Here is a 26,909-nt window from a genome sequence, read left to right as displayed (position 1 = left end):
CGACTTTATTTTTTAATCTATTGTTTTGCATGATATGAGATCACGCCTCTCGTTTTATAACCACTTGAACCTTTTCAATATTTGAAAAGGGTCTCAACATGTTATGAAAAATTTGAAGTTGATCATTGACTTTCAAGGTTGCTCGCTTGGATGACTTGCATGAGTGCATCTTCAACTTTTAGAAAGATGTCAAATAATTGGATTATTCAGCACTTGTTTCACTTGACAAGTCATGGGCAAAGCCAATGGGTCATTCTCAAAGGATTCGACTCCAAATCAAGACTCCCAATTCTTCGAGTCTGCTTTGTCGACGTTGTACTCGAATTTAGATGGCACAAACATTTACTCAATAATAACACACTTATCAGAACTTATCACTAAATAATTTCTAAAGCATTCCGATATTTTAATGAAATAGAGTTAATATTAATCGCGCTTTGTCTCTAATTATCCAACTTTATATCGGCAGTTCACCAAAATAGTAAATAGGATATGACAAATTCTTTGGATTTCTTATCATGTTCTATTTAGTCCTATCCTAATTATAAATCCAAACGATAAAACACGACCTTAGGATTTCTCTAAAAAAAAGAGCTGCCGGCACAACATCCGATTCCCTCCTCTTCTCCCTTTCCATATTCCATTCCCTCTTTGTTTTTTCTCTATTTCTTTTATTTTTCCTCTCATTTGAGAGCTTTTCTCTTCTTATTTAGTCTAGATATGAAATCTTTTCCTTCTATTTTGGGAGATTTCTATCCCAATCTAGTTTAGATTTGGGATTTTTGCATATATATTTTCGAGATTTCGCTTTCTTCGGGTTTCGTTAGTGAATAAGTTCAATTTTGAAGAATATCATAGGAGCTTTGTGAATGTTTCGCTCTCATAGGTGTCGGATCTATATTCGTTCAACCATTTTACTCTCCTCGATGATGGTGTTGGGGATGCCAAACATGGGCGCACATAGAGGTGGCCAAATGGACTCCCGATAAATAAAAAAAAAAGGGAGTAGGTTGGGTGAAAACACAATGGCCTTGAACCGAACCGGATGCCAAACTTTACTAGACACCACTAGGCGCACACCACCGAAAGGCAAAATCGTAGCATCATATGGAGTTCTCGGTGTGTACTTGTTACTCAAGACGGGTTTAGTAATCGGCCCCCTTTTTGTGTGAAGAAGTCATACGTGTGACCTTTGAGCGTACAATCCGTAAACTAGTTCTGATGATTTCTCTTATTATCTGGAACTCGTTATGTTTTAAAGTTGTCTAGGATTTGTCTTGGTTTGAAGTTACGCTTTTTGAACTGAAATATTTCTCTCTTGTATTTCAATGAAAAAGTGAATGAAATATAATTTTAACAAAAAAAAAGAGGTGGTTTTTGTTTTTCAGTTGTTCTATGGCAGTACAAAAGAAGTCCACAAGCCATATGAAAATTACAGCTTCTCCTTCACGGATTTCACTCGGTCATTTGTACGGTACATCTAATTTGGATTGTTTGTCTTATAGAAGGGGTAAGTGTTTAGAAGTGGTGAGGTAATTATCCGTTATTTATTTTATCGAGTAATTACATGAGACTAGAGGTGTCAAACTAGTGGGACGGGTCAGATTTGGTTTTGGTCAAATATGATCCGACCCATATTAATTCATTTAACTTGTTTTGATTAATTTGTATATAATACAAATTTAACGACTCATACCAAATCCATACCCGAACCATATTACTTAAATACTTTTATGTTTAACTAAATCATGAAATATTTATTTCTTATAATTTATTAAAAAAATGATATTACTTAAACACATTTTTGTAATTGAAATTTTTTTTCTTTTTTGAGAAATATAATTTTTTTATTATTTCCGCTCACCGCCACCAGCTGCCAGCGAGTGCCCTTCAGCGTTGCGCGGCCGCAGTAGATCTTGTAGCCATAATCGAATCTAGATTCAGAGCTATGGTAGCCAACAAAATTGGAGCATGGCTGTGTTCAAGCAAAATCTGGAGGCACTGACCATTTACCAACAAGGATGACAGAGAACTTTCAGATCTATCGAAGCTCCTTGAAGGAGCAGAGCACGACATTCGACAACAGTCGGTTAGCCTTAGCATTGACTGGCATCCTCTTGGAGCTGATCACCTTCACCGTTAGGGTATGGACGTTTGTCCTAGGCTGAAGGCGATCGATGAGAGAATTATAAAAAAAATCTTAAATCTATTATAATTATGCCAATTTAGTTCTAAACATTTTTTTTCAATTTAGTCTTAAAATTTTTGTATTTGTGTTCATTCAGCCTATTTAACCATCCAGCGTTGACATGATCAATTTTTAATAATATTTTAATATTTTCAAAATAATGATTTATTGATTCTTTTCTTTTTCTTTCCTTTTTTTTTCTTCTTTCTACATCCAGTTGGTTGTCGAGCTCAGTAATTGGCCAGAGGAGGAGGCTAGCGAGACGCAACCTCGCCTAGTGACGGCGAGGCCGATTGGAGGAAAAAGGAATATAAAAGAAAAAAAAAAGAAAGAAAAAAATAAAATAAAATAAAATAAATAAATTCCAAAAATATTATTATTAAAAAGCGGCCATATCAGCTCCGGTAGCGCTACGTTATTGTCGATCAGTCAAATGAACTGAATTGGTACAAATACAAAAAGTTGAGGACTGAATTGACACAATTACAATATGTTTGTGACTTTTTTTAGTAATTTTCCCAACGATCAACCTTCGTGACGATCGGTTTCCTCTTCTCCTCTATCGGAGGTGAGTTGCCGGTGCTCTTCGCCGACGAGGTCTTGCTTGCCATGTAGTTGCAATCTGCGATGAAGTTGAGGATCTTGGGAGAAATGGGGAAGCGCGACAGGAAAAATTGGAGACATGGTTTTCTAGGGTTTTTGAACTGGTTGATGATGGGGTTCTGGTTTTGATGTCTTCCTTTAAAGATCCACCATAGAAAAAGGAAAAAAGGAAACCCGAAACTCAATTCGAGCCGAACCATCAAACTACCCAAATTCCTTGACTTATTACTCGAACTGAACCGAAAAGATCCGAAATTTTCGGTTCGGAGTGGTTCAGATATTTTTGACACCCCTGACCCCCATGTACATACGAAGAACAAAAGAAAGAGAAAAGGATGAGAAAAGTTCTTTTAGTTTGCCTCGGAAATACTTTCCAATGCCGGTCTCCACAAACGATGACCACCCTGCTTCGCGAAACCCGACCGATGACGATCGGGACAATACTTGTTAATCAGAAGAGGCAAGACCCTCTCTAGAGATAGTCCTTGAGCCTCGATTCTCTCCACCAACTTCTCTAGCTCCTTCTTACTGATCTTGATCTTGATCTCCCTCCTGCGTGAAGAAGAAGATGAAGAAGAAACTCTCTTTCCATTGGACTCGTCGAGAACCCTCTTCTTGCTTTCTCCTCCGTTGTCAAGGAGTGAGCTCCAATCCTCGCCGGCCCAGATCATGGACGCTGATGAAGATTCAGCTCTGCAACAGTTTCCCATTCTTTTCCTCTTGAAATATCAGCAGAATGTTATCTTCTGGTGAGAGAAGATTGAAGCGATGTTGAACAAGTGTGGGTGGCGAAGGAGAAGAAGAGAAGGCCAAGATTCATGACTTGGTTAAAGAGAGGATAAAGATGGAGAATTGAAACAGTAAGCAATCTAGAGAGAGAGAGAGAGAGAGAGAGGGTGACATGTAGGACGATGGAGAGAGTGGGTCCCACCTGGGACGGCATTTTTTGACCGACTGATCATATATCTTCTCATGCATGAGTAGCATGGAGACAAAGTCAACGGCTCAGCTGCTAAACAAGCTCGAAGCTCAAACCCCATTTGTATGTTTCATGATAAAACATTATGTCATAGTTCCAAACTATTTTCTAGATGGCTAGACAAGTTTGATGTGGTGTGGGCCTTCAGGCTAGAGGATGACCAGATTGGTAATGATGCCAAAATTCAAAGAAAATCAAGCGACGTTTATGTTGGGGAAGAGCTTGAATCTAGAAGTTGCCCTGAGATCAAATAGGGCAAGGTGCACCAAACCTTGTGATTATTGGACCTAATGTAGGCAATAGTGTGTTTGATTCTTGGACACAGCGTAGACTTAGTGTCGATTTACCCTCTTAAACAAGTCGCACATGAACTTAGCGAGAGTTACCAAAAAAGTATTAAACCTATTTCAATTGTGCCAATTCGATCCTATAATTTTTTTTTCCAATTGATTCCTAAATTTTTTTGCATTATACTAACTCAGTTCATCCAGCCAATCTTGGTCGGAAATCACTAAAGTAGATACTAGCCGTGTTAGGTGGTTGGCTGGCGCCGACGTGGTTAATTTTTTTTTTATTATTGTGATATTTTTCAAAGTTTTAATTTATTTTTTTATTATTGTACTTCATTTTATTTTATTTTTCTTTCCCTTTAGAGTGGCCGGCAAGGGCCGTTACGCCCTTGTCCGCACCTGTGATGGCCTTGTCCAGTTTTGGACTAGGTTGAACAAAAGTCACCCGACCCTCGAGCGTCGCTTGGCCCTTGTCAACCACAGTAAGAGAAATAAACTAAGAAAAGAAAAAAATAAAATTTTCAAAAGATATTAAAATGTTATTAAAAATTGTCCACATCAGTGTTAGCTGCGCCATGTAGGTGGTTGGTGTCCACATTAGCGATTTCGGACAAAATTGGCCGAATGCACTAAATTGACACAGATGCAAATAGTTTAATACTCAATTGGCCAAAAAAAAAAAAAGATTTATGCCTAAATTGACACAATTAAAGAGGTTTAAGACTTTTTTAGTAATTTTTCCAAAGTAAATAGGGACTTGAAAAGATTTGAACCTAATACCTCATACTCTCATACCATATAAAATTTTATGAAACCACAACTGTACTATAAAAGTTTAAATTATTAGATGATGCTATGTTGGCTCAACCTTTTTTCCCTGGATTTAATGTTCTAAAAAATATAAGAGGCCTCCCCGATCTTGATTATGTCTGGCTTTTCTTGTCTAAAAAGACTTGATCATACGCAAAACTTTTCCCAAACTAGAATCCTTAAAGTACCTTCACATTTAGACCAAATGTGGCAATGAATGTGATTTTCTGTTTCATTTCCTATGGCCAATTGATCTCACGGAGCTCATAAATTGCCGGTATATGTGCACTGTGGCGACACTTGAAATATGGTCTTCGATGCTAAATTACGGTTAAGTTGGAAAATTATCGTTCGCCATTAAAGTACACTATTGATTTCGTAATCTCTTGCATATTGAGGGCTTAGAGAATAATAACAAAGAATTGATTATGTAATAATCCTTGGACAACTATTATGCTAACAGCCTATCTTTGGCCACAAAAAAAATAAATAATAATTAACTAAAAATTATAGTGGGGTCCACTTCGTTAAGAATTTGTCTACCGTTGTTCTCACAATCACCCCATAGAATGTTATCCTTAATGATACGGACCGAGCCGCCAGAGGAGGCTCATTCCAAGCGGCTCAAGCCAAGCCGAATTATCATGGCTTCATACGTCTTTTGCCGAGCCAAGCCTGTCCAGTCGAACTGGAGGTGTGAAATGCCGAGGAAATGGCACCTTTTTTTTTTAAGTTTTGACGCAAAGTGAATGTGAACTTGAGTTTGTGAAGGAATCTTTGACACAACCTCGAATTTTTCCCTTCCGTTTTAACCCGCTCGTGTGACTTTCTGTCCATGGCAATCTTGTCTTTGAACACTTCGACCGCCCGATTATTCTTATCATCCGAGGAAGGAGTACTCAATGAATATCTCAACGAGTCTGTCAATCCCTCCTCGTTGAAGATTATCAAGTAACACCCTTTCGTTATTTCGGTGCCGGGGTTTTTCTTTGTTGGCGATTGTGATTTAGACTGATTTATATACATAAGATAACAAGTGGTTTTAGGGGCATATATTCCATGACCATCAATTTTTTATAAATTGGGACTCTATGGTCACTATCGTTTCAACAGAATGAACTTTTTTTTTTTCAACCGTTGAAATTTAATTGGACCAATTGGGTCCTAAATCTATTGTGCTAGTACCAATTGAATCCATACGGTCAATTTTGACCGGAAATCGTTGACATGAACACTAGCATGATCGGTGCTGATGTGGACCATTTTTAAGATATTTAAATTTTTATTAATTTCTTCACCATATTTTCTTTTCTTTTCTTTTCTTTTTTTCATTTTAGCAAGCGAGCCGCGAGGATCGAGTCCTTGCGACCTCTAGCAAGGGCTGCCTCGACCGGCGCGACTACTCCTAGTTACGGAGAGGGATTGGCGGCCCTCGCCCGAGGTCGACAATGCTTGGGGCTCTCGCCGGCTTGATAGACATATAATAATAATAATAATAATAATAATAATAATAATAATAATAATAATAATAATGAACTCAAAAAAAATTAAAAATTGTGGAACTATTCCATGTCGGCACCAGTCGTACCACTAATTAATCACTTGAGAAGGAGCAGATTCTATTTTTTCCTAATACTCAATCTCGGTTCATTTTCTACTAGATCCGACACGAGGACGTTGTTTAAAAAGCCCTTTATGTGCAAATTCCACGTCACACAAATCTCTTGCCACTTGTGGTTCCTTGTCAAACAATCTCGGGGGGATATTGGACGAAACCTAATGGAGAGCATATTTATCACGGGTGTGCCGGTTTGAGAATTTTTTGTGACCCGAAATTTAATTTTGGAATGTGTGTAACAGGTGTACAAGTTCGGAGATTTTAGGATTCGATAGGACGGATCAAAAGTTCTTAAGGCGTAACCGCATTTCCAATGTTCCATTGACAGATTTTACGCTATATTTCTCTCACCCACTAATAATTCATCAAATTGCCAATTTTTTTTCCCTAACTACACCACACTTGAAAAACCCAACACCCACCCCCCCGCTCTCTCCTCCCACCCGAGAGGCTTGCTCGATTCGACACAGCCGCCGCCATGTCTCCCCGTGATTCACCACGCTTGCCGGAGCCCCGCTAATGGATCTTGCGCGGCCCTCGAGCCTGTTGCATAGGCTTGCATCGGCTGTGGATAATTTATATTAACGAGTTCGGACTTAGATTCACATTTTTTACTCATGAGATAGCACGCTTTTGCCAAGAAATAAGTGAATATTTTCTTGTGCTAATTCCAAACTATCGCTCTTTTTTTTTGTTAATACTACGAAAAATCTCAAACCGATACACTCGTCACAGATTTACTCCATATTAATTTTTTGACTTCAAAAGCTAGTATACCCGTAATAAATTTACTTTATGTTTATTTCCGTTAAATTAGGTTAATATCACGAAAAACTTCAAACCGATACACATGTGACAAACAAAGGTTAAAAATCCCAAGTTGGTATATCCCTCAACTGTCATGTGTCATCCAACTTATCAATTTGCCAGTAGAATTTGACGAAAACCAACGGATGGAAAATTTGTCATAGGTGTACCGGTTTGGAATTTTTTATAGTCAAAAAATTTATTCGAAGTAAATTTATCATATGTGTACCATTTTGGGGTTTTTCATGAAACTGTTGATTTTTCTTGTTTGTCATATCTACTGAAAATATTACAATTCGAAAAAAAAAAAAATCCTGAACTAGTTTAGTGACTGCTATTAAACGTTGCGTGATTAATATTATTTGGACTCAATTTAAATAAATCTATTAAGTCAATCAAAGAGCAATGTAGCACCAATGTGTCACAAATTGAGATTGGCTTGATGTGTCCCTTCCCTACCTGTTAAGTAGACTATTGTTTTTCAATGTGAAGCTTGATCAGGACGGCTCAATCTACGTAGGTGCATGAATTGGCTCCCTCAAAGGGTTAGTTAACTCGTGAAGGTGATGACTTGTGATCCTCAACATGTTGGACTTGCGTCTGGAGAAACCATACATTTTTCTGGGCTACCCGTGCTTAATTCTAAGACCATTATTGTCATCTAATAATAGGGTTTGTCATAATTCCAATGAGCAAAAAAATTGTTGCTAGTTGGTGTACTTTGTAATACGCCTTAAGTGAATGCCTCCTTGCTTAGTTGATAATGGACCGCGGTAATTTTTCCAAGGATTTGGCAATTCATATAGAATAGTTGGTTAGCAAACTTACTGTAAGGTTATTCTAATTTGCATGGACAAAATTCATGCAGATGGTCACGCGTCGTTTTTGATAGGTGACCAGATTAATTGCGTTAAATGTGATGTACGGGGTAGCTTAATAGGTGACCAGATTCACTTAATATTAATCGCGCAACGTTTGATAGGTGATTGGCCTGATTCAGCAGAATAAATTGCGAAAACATTTTTCCCGAGGATTGTCTCCAACAAATTTGGAAAATCGTGTTCTTCTGGGCATTGACATGAGTGATGGTCATTTAAAAATGATGGACCTCGTGTTCTATGGCGTGCCCCATGTCCCCCATTTGACTTTGCTTCCAACTCTACTAGCTCCACTTTATTCAACATTAAGTGAAGGAACAAAAAGAAAAAACAACCTTAAAGGAGAAGTACAAAAATTGGATTGCCGACTTGGTCCGGTCTGGTTCAACTTCCACTTAGGGATGTCTACAGCTGGAGACAATTGTCTTCATAGTTTCAACCAACATTACATGCTATTCCAAGTCAATATTACGTGGGTCATTGACATAATTTGATAAGTTCAACCAATGAATGAGTTGTATAATACGTAATTTGCACTGAATTAGAAGTTTGCTTTATCTATAAATATAGCAACTTTATTAAATCGGCATTCTTAATATGCCTCGCATTACACTTTGTCCCGAAATATCATACCCATTCTAAGAAACTCGCGAGAAGAAAAGAGTACCTATTGAGTAACCCCATAATGTATTTGAAGTGGGAGTCTCCATTGATTTTCCAATGAACATCAACTTTATTTTATCATTAAACTTTAGGTCAAATTGATGTCAGATTTTCAGGCCAAGTTTCTTTATTTCTTCTCTACTTATTTAATGATTTGTCCTGTGCAAATGCATTGTGCCTTCATCAGCTAATGCAATGTTTACCTCCTGCGCACTCTATAAAACCAGCTGGTCTCACATCCATTGCTTCAACTCCTTCAAGACTCACTCCCTTCTCTTCAACCTTTTCATTGCCATTTAACCCGAAAAAACTCGATACAGGGATCAACGATGGCTCTTTCGAAGAATCCGTACACATACACAAGGATGGATTTCGAAGACCCGGAAGAGAAAAAGCACCGGAAAGCGCAGTTCCTGATCTACAAAGTGCTGGAGCGAGCCGACGCTCAGAGGAGGCCCTCGCTCCTGAGAGGGCGGTCGAGCCGGCTGAAGGTGAAGATCGGGCGGCGGTTGAAGAGGTCGAGGAAGCGGATGGCGCTGATGGTCTTGGCCGCGAGAGTCGCCGTTTATAGGCAGATCATGTATCGGCTGAGGAGCTTGGAAGCTCTCGTCTGGCCTTGCAGAGTCCAAGCCAATGATCAGCCTCCAACCTTTTAAATGTCTCAATATGCTTCATTTTGCCTTGTACTCTTTCTTGCAAAACTACCGCTTAGAAGTATCCTTTCTTTACGTTTTGGGTTTGAACTTTCTGAGATCATTTTTTATTTTCCCAAACACTTTGGAAATCGAACAACTTAGTACGCAAATGAGTTTGTATATTAGCTTCAAGGATTAGTGAATCCTTCAACTGGGTGCAGGTTGAATCGCAGCAACTTATATCGCTTCGGAAAGATCGGTTTCGCCTCACGTAGATGGCTCTTATGGATATAGAAAGAACATTAGGGCAGTTTTGGTTGTTTGCGCCATTTTATCATGTGAGGAATGTCGGTAATATATAACAGATACGAAAATCACGCATCACTTAAACCATTGATTATGTGAGTTCTAGTGAGGACATCATGTGATCAACGATTCAGATGGGCTTGGTCTGCATGGTCTAGACCATGTAATACTTATGCGGTGTATATCACATCTCTTAAAAATGTAAGTTAACCTCTTTTTGAACACTCAGAATTCATATCGTAATGGCTTCACGTTCGGCCTCGTTCCCAGCTCCAAGTCAAATTGCATATCTTTTCTTTGTTGTCATCGTCCAAGGCAGATGATCATCTTTCCTTTGTGCCTTTTCTTTGGCCCTCCATATGGTGGAAAGGGGAGAGGAATCAAGGAGGTAGAATGGTCAACCTCCCTCAAAATGGTCTACAAGAGGAAGATCTAATCAATGAACGGGCCGGGCCGGACCGGGTCTTGAAATTCTTTTTTCAAGCCCGCCCCCATGAAAAAAATTACTAATAATGACCTAACAGGGCGGTTGGGTTCAAAAAAGAGAATTGCTTATCCAGATCCAGCCATTTTGCCGTTTTGGCCGACCGACCCCACTAGGAAGATCTAATCAATGAACGGGCCGGGCCGGACCGGGTCTTGAAATTCGTTTTTCAAGCCCGCCCCCATGAAAAAAATTACTAATAATGACCTAACAGGGCGGTTGGGTTCAAAAAAGAGAATTGCTTATCCAGATCCAGCCATTTTGCCGTTTTGGCCGACCGACCCCACTAGGCCGCCAAGCCTGTGAATACCTCTGATGTGCGCTATGCAAAAGTTGATGATTTTCACATTGCTTGCTGTTGCCGTGGGTGAGCGAATTGAAGGAGTAGCTGGCGGGAAGCGGTGGAAGCACTTGATCGAACATGGTATGGATAATTTATGTACTCGCACATGGTCCGGATCGAAGATGGCAAGATAGAGATCTTGTGGTATTGCTATAGTACAGGAGCTCCAAGATCGAATCCAGCAAAATTGGCGTCGAATCGGAGGAAGCTAGAGATTGGATCGTAAGATGAACCGCAAGATATACAGGATGACCTTCTCTTTTGTTAGCGTCCAATCTTCAAGTTCATCGCCTGATTTTTGAAGACAGGGTTGTTGAAACACCTCTGCGCTCTCTTACTCTCCAGCCACAACGTTCGTGGATCCTGTCGTAAAACAACTATCGCCACCTCCGCCGTCGCAGGATAGCTGCTACTGATATCGCCTCCTCTATTTCCACCTTCCATCATGCCTCATTCCCATGGAATCACCTGCAACTCTCACCATCATCTCCACTATCAGCGTATGTCTCTGAGTTTTTTAGCCCGATATACGAATTCCGACCAGAATTAAAGCACATGATGTAAGATTTAGTTTAATACGGGACTGGTTAGTGCGAGACTGGTTAGTGTGGGCCGAGTTAAACTTTATCCGTAATGAGAGGGTCGGGTTACAAACTCTATAAATAGAGTTTGAGTCCCTCCTCTAAATCTTAATGCACAAATAACCTCACATAAAAAGCCGTCTCAAAAAAGAATACGTGAGAGACAATCTCATTGGGGCAAGTGATTTCGGGGTTATAGAGAAGATGCTATTGAGTATCAAATCGTCGCTACTCCGCCTCAAGAACGATGGATCCCAAATAAGGTGCTTAAATTCCTCTGCTTTTCTAATATAAAAAAAATTCCTCTACTTTGATATTGTGATTCGTGTATTTAATTATGGTAATCTTGAGGCGTCGTTTAAGGTAATAATCGCAACTTACACGTGAAAGCTCAAACAAGAAGGTGTGGGATTTCTTGTACGCTCGGATTCATGGTGGTTTCCTAGTTCAAATTAGACTTTGTTCGTGTGCAAGATGTCTTGATGAAGTCAATTCCAATGTAGGTCCATAGCATTTATATACTTGGAAGAAGTGGTTTTGGCCTTTTCAGTTGCTCTATAGCCACACAAAGAGCTTCACAAGTCGTTTGAATATACTTGCAAGCCGCGAAGTAATTCTCCGTTGTTTATTTTATCGAGCAATTACGTGAAGCTGAACACCATGGATTTAAGTATAATCTACTGTGAAACACTTGAGCGGATGAACGACGGTGACTTTGTAGTTCTCTAATTAATCAGTATGTTCCTTATGGCTGGCTCTTATCGTGGAGTGGAAACTGATATTTTGACCGAATAAGTAAGTATCTCGTGCTCTTTATCATTCCTGGTTTATTTCTCTGATAATTTCATGATTTCGCGAATTATAACACGGCATCCACCCTCAACCAAGTTACATTTGTGTTATCCAAAATATTAGGTCCTGTGCCTCTTGACCGGACCCAACAAAAGATCTCTTCTTTTTTAAGAACCTATACTTTTGTATTTGAAATTTAGTATGTTTGTTTTATGTATTTGAAATGAGTACCCTAATTTTAAATGTTGGCATAACCATTCAAACCGAAGTGAAGATTGATTCCACAAGACTATGATTACATATGTTTTCAAACACAAAAAATATCTCCCGATTAAATCATGTACAACATTAATACATCTAGTGTATAAAAGTACATTTTCACAAGCCTACCATAACCTAGGAACTAGAGGAAATCTATGCCTTGTCCCATGTACATACAAAGAACAAAAGAATGAGAAAAGCTTCTTTCTAGATGGTTTCCGGAATACTATGCAGAGCCGGCCTCCATGAACGATGGCTGCCGTGCTTCGCGAAACCCGACCGATGACGATCGGAGCTGTTCTTGTTAATCAGGAGAGGCAAGACTTGCTCTAGAGACAGTCCTTGAGCCTCTATTCTTTCCATCAACTTCTCCAGCTCCTTCTTACTGATCTTGATCTTCATCTCTCTCCTGCGCGAAGAAGAAGAAGATGAAGAAGAAACTCTCTTTCCATCGGTATCGTCGTCGAGAACCCTCTTCTTGCTTTCTCCTCCGTCATCAAGGAGCGAGTTCCAATCATCGCCGGCCCAGATCGTGGAAGATCCAGCTGTGCAACAGTTTCCCATTCTTGGAAATATCAGCAAAGTGTTAGGCTCCTTGTGAGAGAAGATCGAAGCGATGTTGAACAAGCTTTCGTGCTGTGTTTTTTTGGTGAGTGTTTTTTTGGTTTTAGGGTTATAAATATGTGTGTGTAGGGGTGGGGAAGGAGACGAAGCGATAAGGTCAAGATTCACGACTTAGTTAGAGAGCGAGGGAGAGGACAAAGATGGAGAAACAGTGAGCAATCAAGAGAGAGAAAGAGAGAGAGAGAGAGAGAGAGAGAGAGGTGACACGTAGGACGATGGAGCCAGTGGGTCCCACCTGGGACGAGATTGTTTGACTGACTTAAAACATATATCTTCTCATGCATATGGCGACAACGTCAACGGCTCAGCTGCTAAACAAGCTTGAAGCTCAAGCCCCCCTTTGTATTTCTTCAGAAACTATATAATAAAAGATGATAATAAACTAGTAAACTATTTTCTAGATGGCTACACAAGTTTCAAAGAAAACGAAGTGATGCTTACGTTGGGGAAGAGCTTGAATCTAGAAGTTGACTTGAGATCAATAGGTGTACCAAACCTTTGAGATTATTGGACATAGTCTAGGAGAAATTAATATGTTCGAATCTTTGACACGTTCTCCACTTAGGTATATGAATTAATGTTTAAATATTCTAACACTCTCTTCTATGAATACGCTAAACTTTGATTTAAGACAAAATTTAAATATATTCTAAAGAAAACAAATAGGGATCTAGAGCGATTTGAACTCAAAACCCTTCACCGTGTCGAGGGACCAAGCAGGGCATAGCTAGCGGCATAGGAGCCGACTCGGCATCAGCGGATTTGAAATAAGGTCAATACTCACCTTAGACACTTAAAAAAGAAAAAAGCATCGCCTTAGACTCTTTCAATAAAGTACACGGTTGATTTCATTATCTATTATATATTTATGCGTACGGAGAATTTAGGAGCAAGCCGCCAGAGGAGGCTCATTCCAAGTGGCTCAAGCCAAGCCGAATCAGCATGGCTTTGATGCGCCTCCTGCCGGACCAAGCTGGCCCAGCCGAATTGGAGGTGTGAAATGCCAAGGAAATGGCATCTTTTTATTTATTTATTATTATTATTTTTTTTTTTTGAGTTTGGACACAAAGTGAATGTGAACTTGGATTCGCGAAGGAATCTTTGACGCAAACTTGGATTTTCCCTTCCGTTTTCACCCGCACGTGGGACTTTCTTTGCATAATAATTATGTTTTTTTTTATATAAAGAAAATTGTCCAAAAAATTTTAAAGGTATTGCATATTTATCAATTCAGTCATAGACCTTTCTAATTTTGCCCAATTGGGTCCTTAATCTTTTTACGTTTTGCCAATTGAGTTCATCCGGCCAACTTTGGCAGAAAATCATTGTTGTAGACGTCGATCGTTTTGCGTGGTACGACCGACGCCGACATTGCAATTTTTAATAACATTTTATTTTTTCGATTTTATTTTTATTTTTCTCTATGTTCCTTCTTTACTTTTTATTTTTCCGCTTCTCTTTTTCCCTCCGCTAGCCACCGTCGGGCCTAGTTGATGACCGGTGGATGCCGCCAGCCTCGAGAGAGGGCGGCCTTTCGCTAGACGAGCGAGTGCGGCCCTCACCGGCCCAAACCTCAACATCCCTCGATCGAGGCCGACGGATGAGACTCAATGGTGTTCAAATGAGGAAAAAGGAAAAAAGACAAGGAAAAAATTAAATAAGGAAAATCTTAAAAAATCAAAAAAAATTTAAATTTTATTAAAAATCTATCCACATCGCCTCCAACCGTCCGATCGTGTCACGTATGACACCCGACGTCTACGTCAACGATTTTACGGCCAAAATTAGCATGATGGACTAAATTGGTAAAATTAAGAAAAGCTTATAACCGAATTGATAAAAGTGCAATAAATTTAGGATTTCTTGAATGATTTTTCCTATTCCCGTAAAGCGGGGATGTCAAAGTATCAAGTGAACTTTTTGTTTTTCAGCCATTGAAATTGTTAAGCTTTAATATTTTCTTCCTTTGGCGTGTTCAATCGAATGAAATCATGTGACAAAATTATCTATGCTATCAAAATGTGAGAATCCGATGGTCCATTCATTTTTTCCAATTCGCTTGCTGGCGATCTTAGACATGTGACGAATGAAGCCCACGGGGAGCAGAAGAATGCCGCGATTCAAGCCCCTAGAAAAAATTTGATGGAATTAAGGAAACAAGCATATGTCATGTTCGACCTAAGTCAAGGAGAGTGAAATAAGCCATGAATGAAGCAAGCATTGATATTTACCATCATAAGCAAACCCCAATCTCTCCACCGCCACCATCGTCCACCTTCAAGCCGACTGCGCGTCATCCTCGTTGCCGGCAGCATTGCGGTCGTTCTTCAGGCTTGCGTCGCCACATTCTCCTATCCGTTCCCTCTTTCTCTCACCAGGAAAAATGTCAAAAAAGTCATAAACCTATTGTATTAGTGTCAATTCAGTTTTAAACCTTTTTTTGATACCAATTCAGTTTTAAACCTTTCGCATTGATGCTAATTAAGTCCTACATCTTTTATTAGTATCAATTCGGTCTTAAACCTTGTACGTTCGTGTCAATTTAATCCTAAATATTTTGTATTTATACCAATTGAATTAATTGAGCCAATTTTGATCGAAAATTAATTAATGGCATGGACTTCAATTATCTTACGTGACACGGTTAGTGCTAACGTGTATATTTTTTATTTTTTTATATTTTAAATAATTTTTTAAAAAACAAAAAAAAATGCTTAAAATTTATTTAAATTATTAGAATAATATTGAAAAAAAGTCTAAGTTAGCGCTACTCGTACCACATAGGACAATCGATATCCATATCAGCGATTTTCGATCAAAATTGGTCAAATTAACTTAATTGGCATAAATGCAAAATATTTAGAACTAAATTGGTACTAATACAAAAGGTCTATGACTAAATTAGCATCGATAAAAGGTTTAGGACTAAATTGGCATCAATGCGAAAGATTTATGACTGAATTGATAAAAAAAAAAAGGCTTATAACCGAATTCGCACTAATACAATAGGTTTAAGAATTTTTTGACACTTCTCCCTCCTCTCACATCTCTCTCTCTCTCTCTCTCTCTCTCTCTCTCTCTCTAACAGTTGCCACAAGACGACATCCGACAACCACGGCGAGATCACCGAGGCAAGGGATTAGATTATCACCTAAAGATATGGCCGACTGGTCATGCTGAACAAGTAAATGTCCTTGTCCGAACTTGAGCAAATCAGACCCTTCCCCTTGGTCGAGTCTCCGAGCCATCGGATCTACAGTCTGGTCTATGGAAAGAAAAAAAAAAGTATGCTCCTCATGACATAAGAAGAGGTGTTTTGTTTGATAACAAATTCTAAAACCCATTAAAATATTCTTAAACTCGAGCTTAATTAAGCGCTCCGAAACTTGATGTTCAACAGATGAACTCTCTTTGCTGCTTTCAATATCTTCTTCCAAGCTTGACCTTTGATATATCTGTTTGTTTACTAAAGTGATTCTTATCCACGTTCTGTTGCCTCCTTTCACAAACTTCCCTTTGGCGGATAAGCTCTTGACATCGCCCACCTCCTGACAAGGACATGGTTAGCTAGAGTCAGTGTTTCCATGGAAATCAACAGTAGGAAAAGTTGAAAAAAAAAATTGCAATTTCTTTTTCGTGTAGCGACCCTTGCACGATTGGCATGCGAAAGTCGAAATTAAAGAAGGGATCACTAGAAGATCTAGAGAAGGAACTCGACGGTGGAGGACCCGAAAACCCTCCCTCAAACCATGGAAATATAAATTAACTATCTTCGATGCGACACGAGCGGGTCGGACCAGTGTCGAATTGCCACGACAAATCGGACCGGGTCGGGTCGGGTCCATTAATGCTTTGCCTTCGCTTTGCCGCTTTTCTGCTAACGGACAAACCGCCGCGCGAGCAAAGAAGATCGGCGGCGAACCCCGTCGAGTCTCCGATTCGACTCACTCCGAGACTTCAAATCAATCAGACGAGTGCACTGAGCCGCCTCGTTCATCTGGACTGAGGTACCTACCCCTCTCTCTCTCTCTGTGCGATTTTTTACCAGCCGTTTTGAGCTAGTTACCTGTTACAATCGGGAAAGGATTAGCAATTCGGAAGCTATGTATGAAGATTTTTTGGGGGCTCGTATGGAGCTTGGGTTTTTCTATTCGTTTTTTTTTATATTTTTTTTGCGTGGCGGCGGAGAAAATTGCCGGATTGAGAGGGCGGCGTGCTTTCCGCTTGCGACGGTTGTGGTAAACCACATTGGGCTGTTGTCGAACACATAGTAAATTTCTGTCAAGAAGTTGTAGCTTGAATAGAGAGCCTGATATGGTTTAGCTTAGCTCGATGTGTATATAAAACTACGTAGTTTAGAGTTGGTGGACTCGGGTGCGTTCTGTTTTGTGCTTGATATAGGCATAAACTGGTTTTGTTTTCGTGCTGGCTTTAGAACTTAGAAGGGGCTGACCGCAGTCCTGGGAGGAACGTTGAATTAGGGGCGCGACTCAATCAGCATACTAGGTTTTCCAGGATGTCGACAATCCGATTTTGGAGGTGATCTCAACTGATTTATGTTCTCAGGTTTGGAAGGTTGCAGTTGCAACAGGACAAAGGAGGAACTTTACATGGGTGATCCCGCGCAGCTGTATGATCTGAACAATGGAGAGGAATCGCTTAGGTACTTCATGTGCAAGGTTAATTATGTTTTTTGACTTGTTTATGATCATGCTATGGTTGGGAACCATGATCGTTCCAGTAATTTTAACAAATCCTTTTATGGATAATCAACGCATTCTCTTTCCTGTGTTTTCGCTTGTCAATGCTGTTGAATGCCAGTTTAGTCTTCTTTCATTCCATGTCCAGATTAACTATTAATTAGTGGAAATAGCAAGTATATTCTGTTCCAGATATCACATTGCATTTACTCGGGTCTTTGTGGTCATGCTTTTGGTAGTGTCAGAAGCGACGATTGCAATGCAGCAATCTTGCCGAAAAGGAAGAGGAAGGATAAGAAAGGTCTGACTCAGGTAGGATAAATGTCCTTTAGTTTCCTCTTCTATTTTCCTTCAATGTCATCGAAGGAGTTCTAATAGTTGAATCTTCTATGCAGCGGCATGGGAAAATAAAATCAAAGACTCTGCCTAGTCCTAGTATATCTCAAAAGAGAAAGAATAAGAAATTGGAGGTGACTTCTGATGCTTGTCTTTTGCTTGCTTATAGTGTATTTTATTATGTTAACTGAATTTGTTCTTTGTTTCATGTTGTTATAGGAGGAGAAGCAAAAGGCCGTGCTTCTATCAAAAAGCATGGAGATGTTGGAGTATGTACCTTCCATTTGCTGTGGATGACTGATGATTACACTTAAAGGCTTTGCCTACTTATTGATTATGCCATAATTTCCTCCTTCAGGAAGCACAAGATTCCAGATTCTGCATACTCACTGCTGCAGTCATCGCAGAATATTGGAAGGGTATTGTATTGTATTTTTTACCCATTTGTTGCTAGCTAAAATATTTTTAGGCCACTACTTAGCCAGATGCGTGTTTTCTCTTTAGGCCGAAACTATGCGCGAAAAACGTTTGAAGGTTGTGCAATTTTCCAAGGCCGGGCTTAGAGCTCCCCTTGGAAGCAGAGATGTTGGCAATGCTGCTAGTGAGAGTGAGCGTGCATCGGACAGTTGTCAGTCACTTTGTGAGCAAGATATTGGCAACAATGGTATTTTGGAGCCAACTAAAGCACAAAAGAGATGTTTAGATAGTGGATGTGCTCCTTTTGACTCTTCTCAAGAATTGGTTGGTAGCAAAATTTTTGACACTGGTGAGGAATCAACTGAGCAACTTCCGGTTAGAAAAGCTTGCTACAGTGATACATTCAGCAGTGGAAATATGCAAATTTCCTCACACATAACTCGCAATCATGATGACAGAGAGAATGCTTGCTGCTTGGTATGCTTGAATCTGGTTTTGCTAATTCTGCATATGAGTTTCGTGGGCTAAGGTTGAATATGCTAATTTCGAAACAGAATTTTCTGAGTTGAGATGTCCCTAGCATCCGGTAGCTTTTGCTGATTCCAAATAATTTCCTGACTTGGTCGGTGTCTAGAATGGATACCGAGTTTGAAATATTTATAATTGCCAATATGGTTCAAATTAAGAATTTCAGCGTGCACGTCTGTCCATGCATTTGCCTGTACACATTCATGTCCATGCATATTGTGCACACGCCAGTGTGCCTATGGGCATGTGCTTGTGTATGCATTCACATGTAGGTGGGCCTGTGTTTATGGGTGGGCATGGATGTAGTTATGTCTTCGTGTAGGCAGAATTGTGCTTGGGCTTGTATATGTGGATGCACGCGTCCGCTTTGTCATGTGTTGAATGTATTCAGAGGTTTCTTAGAAGATCCTGAACTGTAGAAGTTTTACAGAGTCCTTGCTTTCTCAATCATAGTATGCTTTTACCCTGTTGAATTACTGGAGAAGTAATCCAATGAGATTAGTGATGTACATATGCATCTTTTTTAAGATAAATGTTCCCAGGAACATGTTACTAACTTAGTATATGCACTTGCTCTAATGTAATATTGCAACATGAACAAGTCCTTCTCATCCTTTAAAGTTTTCTAAATAACCATGCAGTGTCTTCTAGGTACATAAGTATGTGAAGAAACAGATTGGCAGCTTCATGCTGTTTGTGAGCAAAGGTTTTAATTACTGAAATTCTTCCCCTCGTCATTGACTCAATAATTTTCTAACAAGTTGTGTGTTAGTTTTGATCGGATATTTTCCAAGATCACTTGTTTTCCTGTGATATGTAATATTTTTCATGATGAATCTCGATTGCATTTGTAAAATTCTTAAGTTGTGCTAATTCTGCTTTTGAGTTTCGTGGGCTAAGGTTGAATATGCTAATTTTGAAACAAAATTTTCTGAGTTGAGATGTCCCTAGCATCCAGTACCTTTTGCTGATTCCAAATAATTTCCTGACTTGTTCGGTGTCTAGAATGGATACCGAGTTTGAAATATTTCTAATTGCCAATATGGTTCAAATTAAGAATTTCAGCGTGCACGTCTGTCCATGCATTTGCCTGTACACAGTCATGTCCATGCATATTGTGCACACGCCAGTGTGCCTATGGGCATGTGCTTGTGTATGCATTTGCATGTAGGTGGACCTGTGTTTATGGGTGGGCACGGGTGTAGTTATGTCTTCGTGTAGGCGGAATTGTGCTTGGGCTTGTATATGTGGATGCACGCGTCCGCTTTGTGATGTATTGAATGTATTCAGAGGTATCTTAGAAGATCCTGAACTGTAGGAGTTTTACAGAGTCCTTGCTTTCTCAATCATAGTATGCTTTTTTCCCATTGAATTACTGGAAAAGTAATCTAATGAGATTAGTGATGTACATATGCATCTTTTTTAAGATAAATGTTCCCAGGAACATGTTACTAACTTACTATATGCACTTGCTCTTAATGTAATCTTGCAACATGAACAGGTCCTTCTCATCCTTTAAAGTTTTCTAAATAACCACGCTGTGTCTTCTAGGTACATGAGTATGTGAAGAAACAGATTGGCAGCTTCATGCTGTCTGTGAGCAAAAGTTTCAATCACTGAAATTCTTCCCCTCGTCATTGACTCAATAATTTCCTAACAAGTTGTGTGTTAGTTTTGACCGGATATTTTCCAAGATCACTTGTTTTCCTGTGATATGTAATTTTTTACATGATGAATCTCGATTGCATTCTCTCTTGCACAGATTACTGTGTCTATTACTATGGAGAATGTATGATAATAAAATATGTAGAATTCTCTCCTTGTAACTTTTTCATGGTCGTTGATTATAAGGATTCTGGGTTTTGAATGCATGGCAGGATAGGGCAGAGGATACTTTGAAATCAGAGTTTGACAAGACAAGCCTTTCACAGTTATGTGGGCTAGTGACTACCCCTACTATAGTGCATGTATCGAGGCCAAAGGAAGTTGAAGACAAGAGGAAAGATCTTCCCATAGTCATGATGGAGCAGGAGATAATGGAATCTATTAATTACCATTCCACTGTTATTATCTGCGGAGAAACAGGCTGTGGTAAAACAACACAAGTTCCACAGGTAAAGTAAGCTTTGACTTTGTATTATAGCGAAGATGTTGTGCTTTGAATCTTATTTGAGTGATTTTGACAACACTTGCTTCTCCAATGTCTTCAGTTTTTGTTTGAAGTGGGATTTGGTTCAAACCAGTCTAATTTGCGGAGTGGAATAATTGGTGTAACTCAACCACGTCGGGTTGCCGTCCTTGCTACTGCAAAGCGTGTGGCATATGAACTTGGTCTTCACTTAGGTAAAGAGGTGGGCTTTCAAGTTAGGTATGACAAACGACTTGGAGATGGCTGTGCCATCAAGTTTATGACTGATGGAATCTTATTGCGAGAAGTTCAGGTTCGCTTTCATCAACTCTGCATACTATATCCAAGTCGATGAAGTAGCACAGTGATCATATATTTGACTTGCTTCTGAGTATTGGCTTATCATTCTCTTTTTTTCCTTTTTGCTGGGTTTTCAGAATAATGTACTGCCTATGTATTGATTAGTTGTTCCTTTGTCTTGTTTTCGATCAAGCATGTGCCGAATGGATGTGAAAATTGAAGCTCATCTTTTCCATTGATTACCTAGCGAAGTTAAGTCGGAGAAATGAAAAGCAGACTGTAATTGGGTGAATCTTTTCTTTTTTAATCCGATCTGTCTCTGAAAAATAAAATTCCCCCATTAAGTAGGTACGGATGCTCTTGCCCTGTTGGTCATTTGCGAGAGTCCTCAGAGATCTTCCAAAGTTAGATTATTTTGTTGATATAAACCTGGCATCAGCCAATTTATGCTTCCATACTACTGGTGGTTTTGGTGTCTCCCATCAGAATGAGTTCTTTTACAAGCATGCTTTATTAGGTGGAGAACATTGTACAATTGCTTTATCAATTTCTTTATCAAACTTCTTCATGTGCAGAATGACTTTTTGTTGAAGCGTTACTCCATCATTGTTCTGGATGAGGCTCATGAGAGAAGCTTGAATACAGACATACTTATTGGAATGTTATCACGCATTGTACAATTACGTCAGGTGACAATTGTCTTGTAATGATTCATTCTTGGTCTATAGGATAACTGTGTCTTTTCTAGAGATTGCTAAACAATCTTTTTGTTGATTGTAGGATCTGTTTGAGAAGCAGCAGAAAATGTTAAAATTAGGACAATGTCTGAGTCCCGAAAGCATGATTTTTCCACTAAAACTTGTGTTAATGAGTGCCACCTTGCGAGTAGAAGACTTTGTTTCTGGAAAAAGGTTATTTCGTGATCCTCCTCCAGTGTTGGAGATTCCTACTAGACAATACCCAGTCACTATACATTTTTCAAAGAGAACAGAAATTTTAGACTATATTGGGGAAGCGTATAAGAAGGTAATTTCAATAAACAAGAGGCTGCCACCTGGGGGCATACTAGTTTTTGTTACTGGACAGAGGGAAGTTGAGCATTTATGTCAGAAGCTTCGCAAAGCTTCAAGACAGATAATTAACAAAACCTCCAAGGAAATTGGAGTGAATGATCTCAATGCAGTCTCTGAGTCAGGCAATACTGAGGGAGTCAATTTAAAAGAAATTGATGAGGCATACCAGCTTGATACTAACCATGTGGACCAGCAAACCGACAGGTTTAGTTCTTATGAGGAAGATCAGTTTGATGTGAGTGAGGAAGAGTCAAATGTGTCCCAGGATTCGGGTTCAGATAGTGACTGGGAGACTATTGATGATCATGCTGGGCATCCGTTGGACGAGAAAAATCCATCAGATGATGGTGGCCTCTCTGAAGTTCTAGGGGAGGAGGGAACACTTGCTTCACTAAGAGCTGCTTTCGAAGCTCTGGCTAATAAAGTTCCTTCAAACTGCAAGACAGAATCGGCAAACTCAACCAATCAGGGAGGACACTCAGATGGGATGGATCCAAGTATGGGGAAGAATGGGGCAGATAATGGTTATTATGCCTGTCCGATGCATGTCTTGCCACTTTACGCAATGCTTCCTGCAGCACAACAGCTCCGTATATTCGAGGAGGTCAAGGAAGGTGCACGACTAGTGGTTATTGCAACGAATGTCGCCGAAACTTCTTTAACTATTCCTGGCATAAAGTATGTAGTTGATACTGGAAGAGAAAAGGTGAAGAGCTACAACTCTTCCAATGGGATGGAGACGTATGAGATACGATGGATAAGTAAAGCATCAGCTGCCCAGCGTGCTGGAAGAGCAGGAAGAACTGGTCCTGGTCATTGCTACCGTCTCTATTCTTCTGCAGTCTTTAATAACATATTCTCGGACTTCTCTGTAGCTGAAATATCTAAAATACCTGTTGACGGGGTTGTCCTTCTCATGAAATCTATGGGTATTGATAAGGTAGGTCTTGTGCAATCCTGCTCCACTAGATAATAATTTGATTTTCACGATGGAGTACAATGATATTTGCTTCTGCACTGTGAATGTCCATGCATCACCTTTCATATTGTGCAACATTGCTATATTAAGCTGCCTTTGCAAGGTGTTGCAGCATGCCCCTTTTTTATCTATGTGTTTGATTATTTAGTGTTGGGCCTTAGATTTTGCTTATAGGGGTGAGTATGGTTTCAGGTATAAAATGAAACCTGAAACTGGACGGTTGGGAACCTATCCGATTCTAGGTTCCAAGGTATGCAAGATAGGTTCTAGGTTCTAATAACAAGGGAACCTAGAACCTATAATCTGTAACAAGTTTTTGTGTTTTTCTTGATAAATGTCTTTGTGCGATCCTGCGGTAGTCCTTGACGTCCGATGATGAGTGTGCAATCTAGAACTACAAGTCTGAATTTCTATTTTCGGCGATATTTATGATCGAGACTTTTACTTTATTAATGTTTTATATTTATTCGTGTGTTTATATTTAAGTTGTGGTCGGTAGATTATAGCAGCAAATGGTGGTCACTAAATGTGATGATTCACTGCAATCGTTCAATTAAGAATACGTGTGGAATTTGTGTAGACCCCGGAACCTGTTATAAGGTAGGTTCCAGGGTATGTAGGTAGATTCCAGATTCTAGAAAAAATGAAAAACCTGTTCCGACGAGTGATTCCAGGTGGAACCTATGCGGAACCTGGAACTGATCATCCTTATTTGCTTATTCAGTTTGCAAATTTCCCTTTCCAACATAGTTGGATGGTCATTTTTTTCCTCAACACTGAGTCTTTGATTATTTAGTATCGAGCTTCAGATTAATTGCTTTTATTCTTTGCTTATTCAGGTTGCCAATTTTCCATTTCCAACACAGCCTGAACATACAGCCTTGCTTGAAGCGGAGCGCTGCTTGAAGGCTCTTGAAGCACTCGACAGTAGTGGGAAATTGACGTCCTTAGGGAAAGCCATGGCTCGTTATCCAATGAGTCCCCGCCATTCTAGGATGCTCCTAACTGTTGTGCAAATCATGAAGACGGTTGATAATTATGCTCGGGCAAGCTTAGTTCTCGGATATGCAGTTGCAGCCGCAGCAGCCTTAAGCTTGCCAAATCCTTTCATCATGCAGCTTGAAGGGAGTAAATCAGATGGAGAAGGTTTGGAGAAACCCAAGGAATCTGCTTCTTTAAGCAGGGAACATAGGATGGACAATCAAGAAAAATCCAGGAAAAAGGAATTTAAAGATGCTATTCGAGCGTCACGTGCGAAGTTTCATAATCCATGTAGCGATGCTCTCTCCATTGCTTATGCGCTACAGTGTTTTGAATCTTCCAGAAGTCAAGTTGCTTTCTGTGATGAAAACTTATTGCACCTTAAAACAATGGAGGAGATGTCGAAGCTGAGAAAACAATTGCTTCAATTGGTGTTTGCTCAAAGCATTGACTTCATCCCTGAATTCTCATGGACTCATGGAACGCTAGACGACGTAGAACGTGCTTGGAGGGTTCCCCCCAATAAGCAGCCTCTGCAATTGAATGAGGAAGAGGTCTTGGGCCAAGCTATCAGCGCTGGTTGGGCAGATAGAGTTGCAAAACGTATTAGAGGAGGTTCATCAGAAGGGGATGGAAGAGCCCGTGCAGTACGGTATCAGGCTAGCATGGTTAAAGAAACCGTATTTCTCCACCGTAGGTCCTCTCTTTCTAACTCGGCGCCCGAGTTTTTAGTGTACAGTGAACTGCTCTATACCAAGAGGCCATACATGCATGGAGCAACGAGTGTGAAGTCAGACTGGCTCGTGAAGTATGTTAAGTCTTTGTGTAGTTTTTCCTCACCTCTCACAGACCCTAGGCCGTATTATGACCCCAGAGCCGACCAAGTTCTCTGTTGGGTGGTCCCTACCTTTGGCCCACACCTTTGGGAGCTTGCTTTGCACAGTGTGCCTATTCTTGATGATACGCATCGTGTTGCCGTATTTGCCTATGCATTACTCGAAGGTCAAGTTCTGCCATGCCTAAAATCTGTGAGGAAACATATGGTTGCTCCACCTGCTACCATTCTGAGACCAGGGGCTTCGGGCCAAAAAAGGGTCGGTAATCTTCTTTTTAGTTTGAAAAGTAGGATGATTGACTGTTGTGCTAGGCTACGGGAGGTCTGGAAGGAGAATCCGATGGAATTGCATTCAGAAGTCTCAGACTGGTTTCAGGGAAATTTTCAGTATCAGTTTGATGAACTCTGGTCCCAAATGCTGTCTGAGGCAATTTCAGAACATTGGGGACAGTTAAGGAAGAGGGCAAAGCGTGAGAGAAGATAAAGCAAACTGCTTAAAGAAGAGCTCGGGTGAGTACAATTTTGTTCTAGTGATGTTGATCCTGAGAGGCTTTAACCTGTACGTATGATCTGATGATTCTTAATTATAGGAAATTGTACTTAACATTATTGTGTTGTATTATGATTGGAGGCGATAGGCATGATAGTGCATTTTTTACTTTACGATGATCGCAGTCTAGCTTCTTTTGTTCCTTCTATAGACGGTTAAAAGTAGGTTTGCATATTAGATTGAGAGAAGTATCCTTGTGCTGTGGGATAAATCAGGGTTGATGCATAATTTGAGAAAATACAAGGAAGTTGCAGAAGTTTTTGAACAAGTATTGAAATGACAGAGACCAGAAAATAGGGAAAAGTACAGTAGAAGGGTTGAAATTATCGTATCGAATGCAACCTTAAGTTCTAAAACTTGTCCAACAATGATTAAGTAGTACAACTTTTTTTAAATAGTTTACTTCAGCTATTTTTCTCTTCAGAAAATTGCATGTAAGATCATTCGGTGACACTTATTCTTCAAATAGTCCAATGTGGCAATTTGTGATCTTGATTAGGTTTAAACGGTATCATTTTTAGATTCAAACTTCATGAATATAGAAGGCCCGTCTTCTTCCTTGATCCAAAAACAACTTGAGCAACAACATTGCTTCGGCCAATCTCGGAGATGTTGCAGCTGGTTGAGCTGACGCCTAAGGTGAGATTGTGACTGCTGACGGCATTGATACAGGCCACAATAGCTGCCGCTGAACCTAGCTTTTGCAGGATCAGTCGATATAAGACCCTTTCTCCTTTGTTTGCTGTGAAATTTTGTAGAACCACTGCCAATTGTTCTAAAAGTTTAAGCTGTTAGATGAATACGTGGTTTAATATTTAATTACTATAACACTCCCTCTTGCTTATTTTGGTCTTTTTGTCTAGTAACAAGCGTGGAAATATTTAATTGGAAAGACAAATAGGGACTTTGAAAGATTTGAACTTAGGACCTTCTGCTCTGATACCATGTGAAATTTTGTGGGACCACTACCAATTATTCTAAAAGCTTAAGCTGATAGATAAAGACGTGGTTTAATATTTAATTACTCTAATATTTGCACTTACAGGAACTCTGGCTTTTACATATGTTATCTAAGCCAATTGAAGACTGGGTAGATCTTCCGTTGTTCTGCATAGGGTTGGAGAAAACATCTAGATTTAAGTGCCAAACAGGAGTGTACTGTATTTGAGACATTGAGGAAGAACATTTCCCATAAGTAATGGATCTTTTCCCTCCAAGAA

General features: G+C 39.7%; 3 protein-coding genes across 5 annotated transcripts; 2 read left to right on the top strand and 1 right to left on the bottom strand.

The window, feature by feature from the left end:
• The first annotated feature begins 9,069 nt into the window (after nt 1-9,069).
• Nucleotides 9,070-9,598, top strand: LOC115725908. The gene has a single exon (XM_030655571.2). The coding sequence runs from the start codon at nt 9,166-9,168 to the stop codon at nt 9,490-9,492; it is 327 nt and encodes a 108-aa protein (XP_030511431.1). The 5' UTR covers nt 9,070-9,165; the 3' UTR covers nt 9,493-9,598.
• A 2,762-nt stretch (nt 9,599-12,360) lies between these two features.
• LOC115725906 lies at nt 12,361-12,913 on the bottom strand. Its single transcript, XM_030655569.2, has one exon. The coding sequence runs from the start codon at nt 12,800-12,802 to the stop codon at nt 12,446-12,448; it is 357 nt and encodes a 118-aa protein (XP_030511429.1). The 5' UTR covers nt 12,803-12,913; the 3' UTR covers nt 12,361-12,445.
• Nucleotides 12,914-16,723: 3,810 nt separating this feature from the next.
• LOC115725898 (ATP-dependent RNA helicase DEAH13-like) lies at nt 16,724-25,833 on the top strand. Of its 3 annotated transcripts, XM_030655559.2 has the most exons (12): nt 16,724-16,869; nt 17,429-17,525; nt 17,802-17,874; nt 17,958-18,032; nt 18,118-18,167; nt 18,257-18,317; nt 18,403-18,792; nt 20,721-20,957; nt 21,054-21,284; nt 21,847-21,960; nt 22,052-23,284; nt 24,163-25,833. In XM_030655559.2, the coding sequence occupies exons 2-12, from the start codon at nt 17,473-17,475 to the stop codon at nt 25,621-25,623; spliced, it is 3,978 nt and encodes a 1,325-aa protein (XP_030511419.2). In that variant the 5' UTR covers nt 16,724-16,869; nt 17,429-17,472; the 3' UTR covers nt 25,624-25,833. The 3 variants fall into 3 exon arrangements, with proteins under 3 accessions (XP_030511419.2, XP_030511418.2, XP_030511417.2); XM_030655558.2 differs by lacking the exon at nt 16,724-16,869 and having other exon boundaries at nt 16,888-17,525; nt 17,961-18,032; XM_030655557.2 differs by lacking the exon at nt 16,724-16,869 and having other exon boundaries at nt 16,888-17,525.
• Nucleotides 25,834-26,909: the final 1,076 nt, after the last annotated feature.

The sequence above is a fragment of the Rhodamnia argentea genome, chromosome 3 (assembly GCF_020921035.1).
Source record: "Rhodamnia argentea isolate NSW1041297 chromosome 3, ASM2092103v1, whole genome shotgun sequence".
In the NCBI taxonomy this organism is placed as follows: domain Eukaryota; kingdom Viridiplantae; phylum Streptophyta; class Magnoliopsida; order Myrtales; family Myrtaceae; genus Rhodamnia; species Rhodamnia argentea.
Note: the sequence above shows the minus strand (reverse complement) of the source record. Positions and strands in the feature narration are given on the sequence as shown.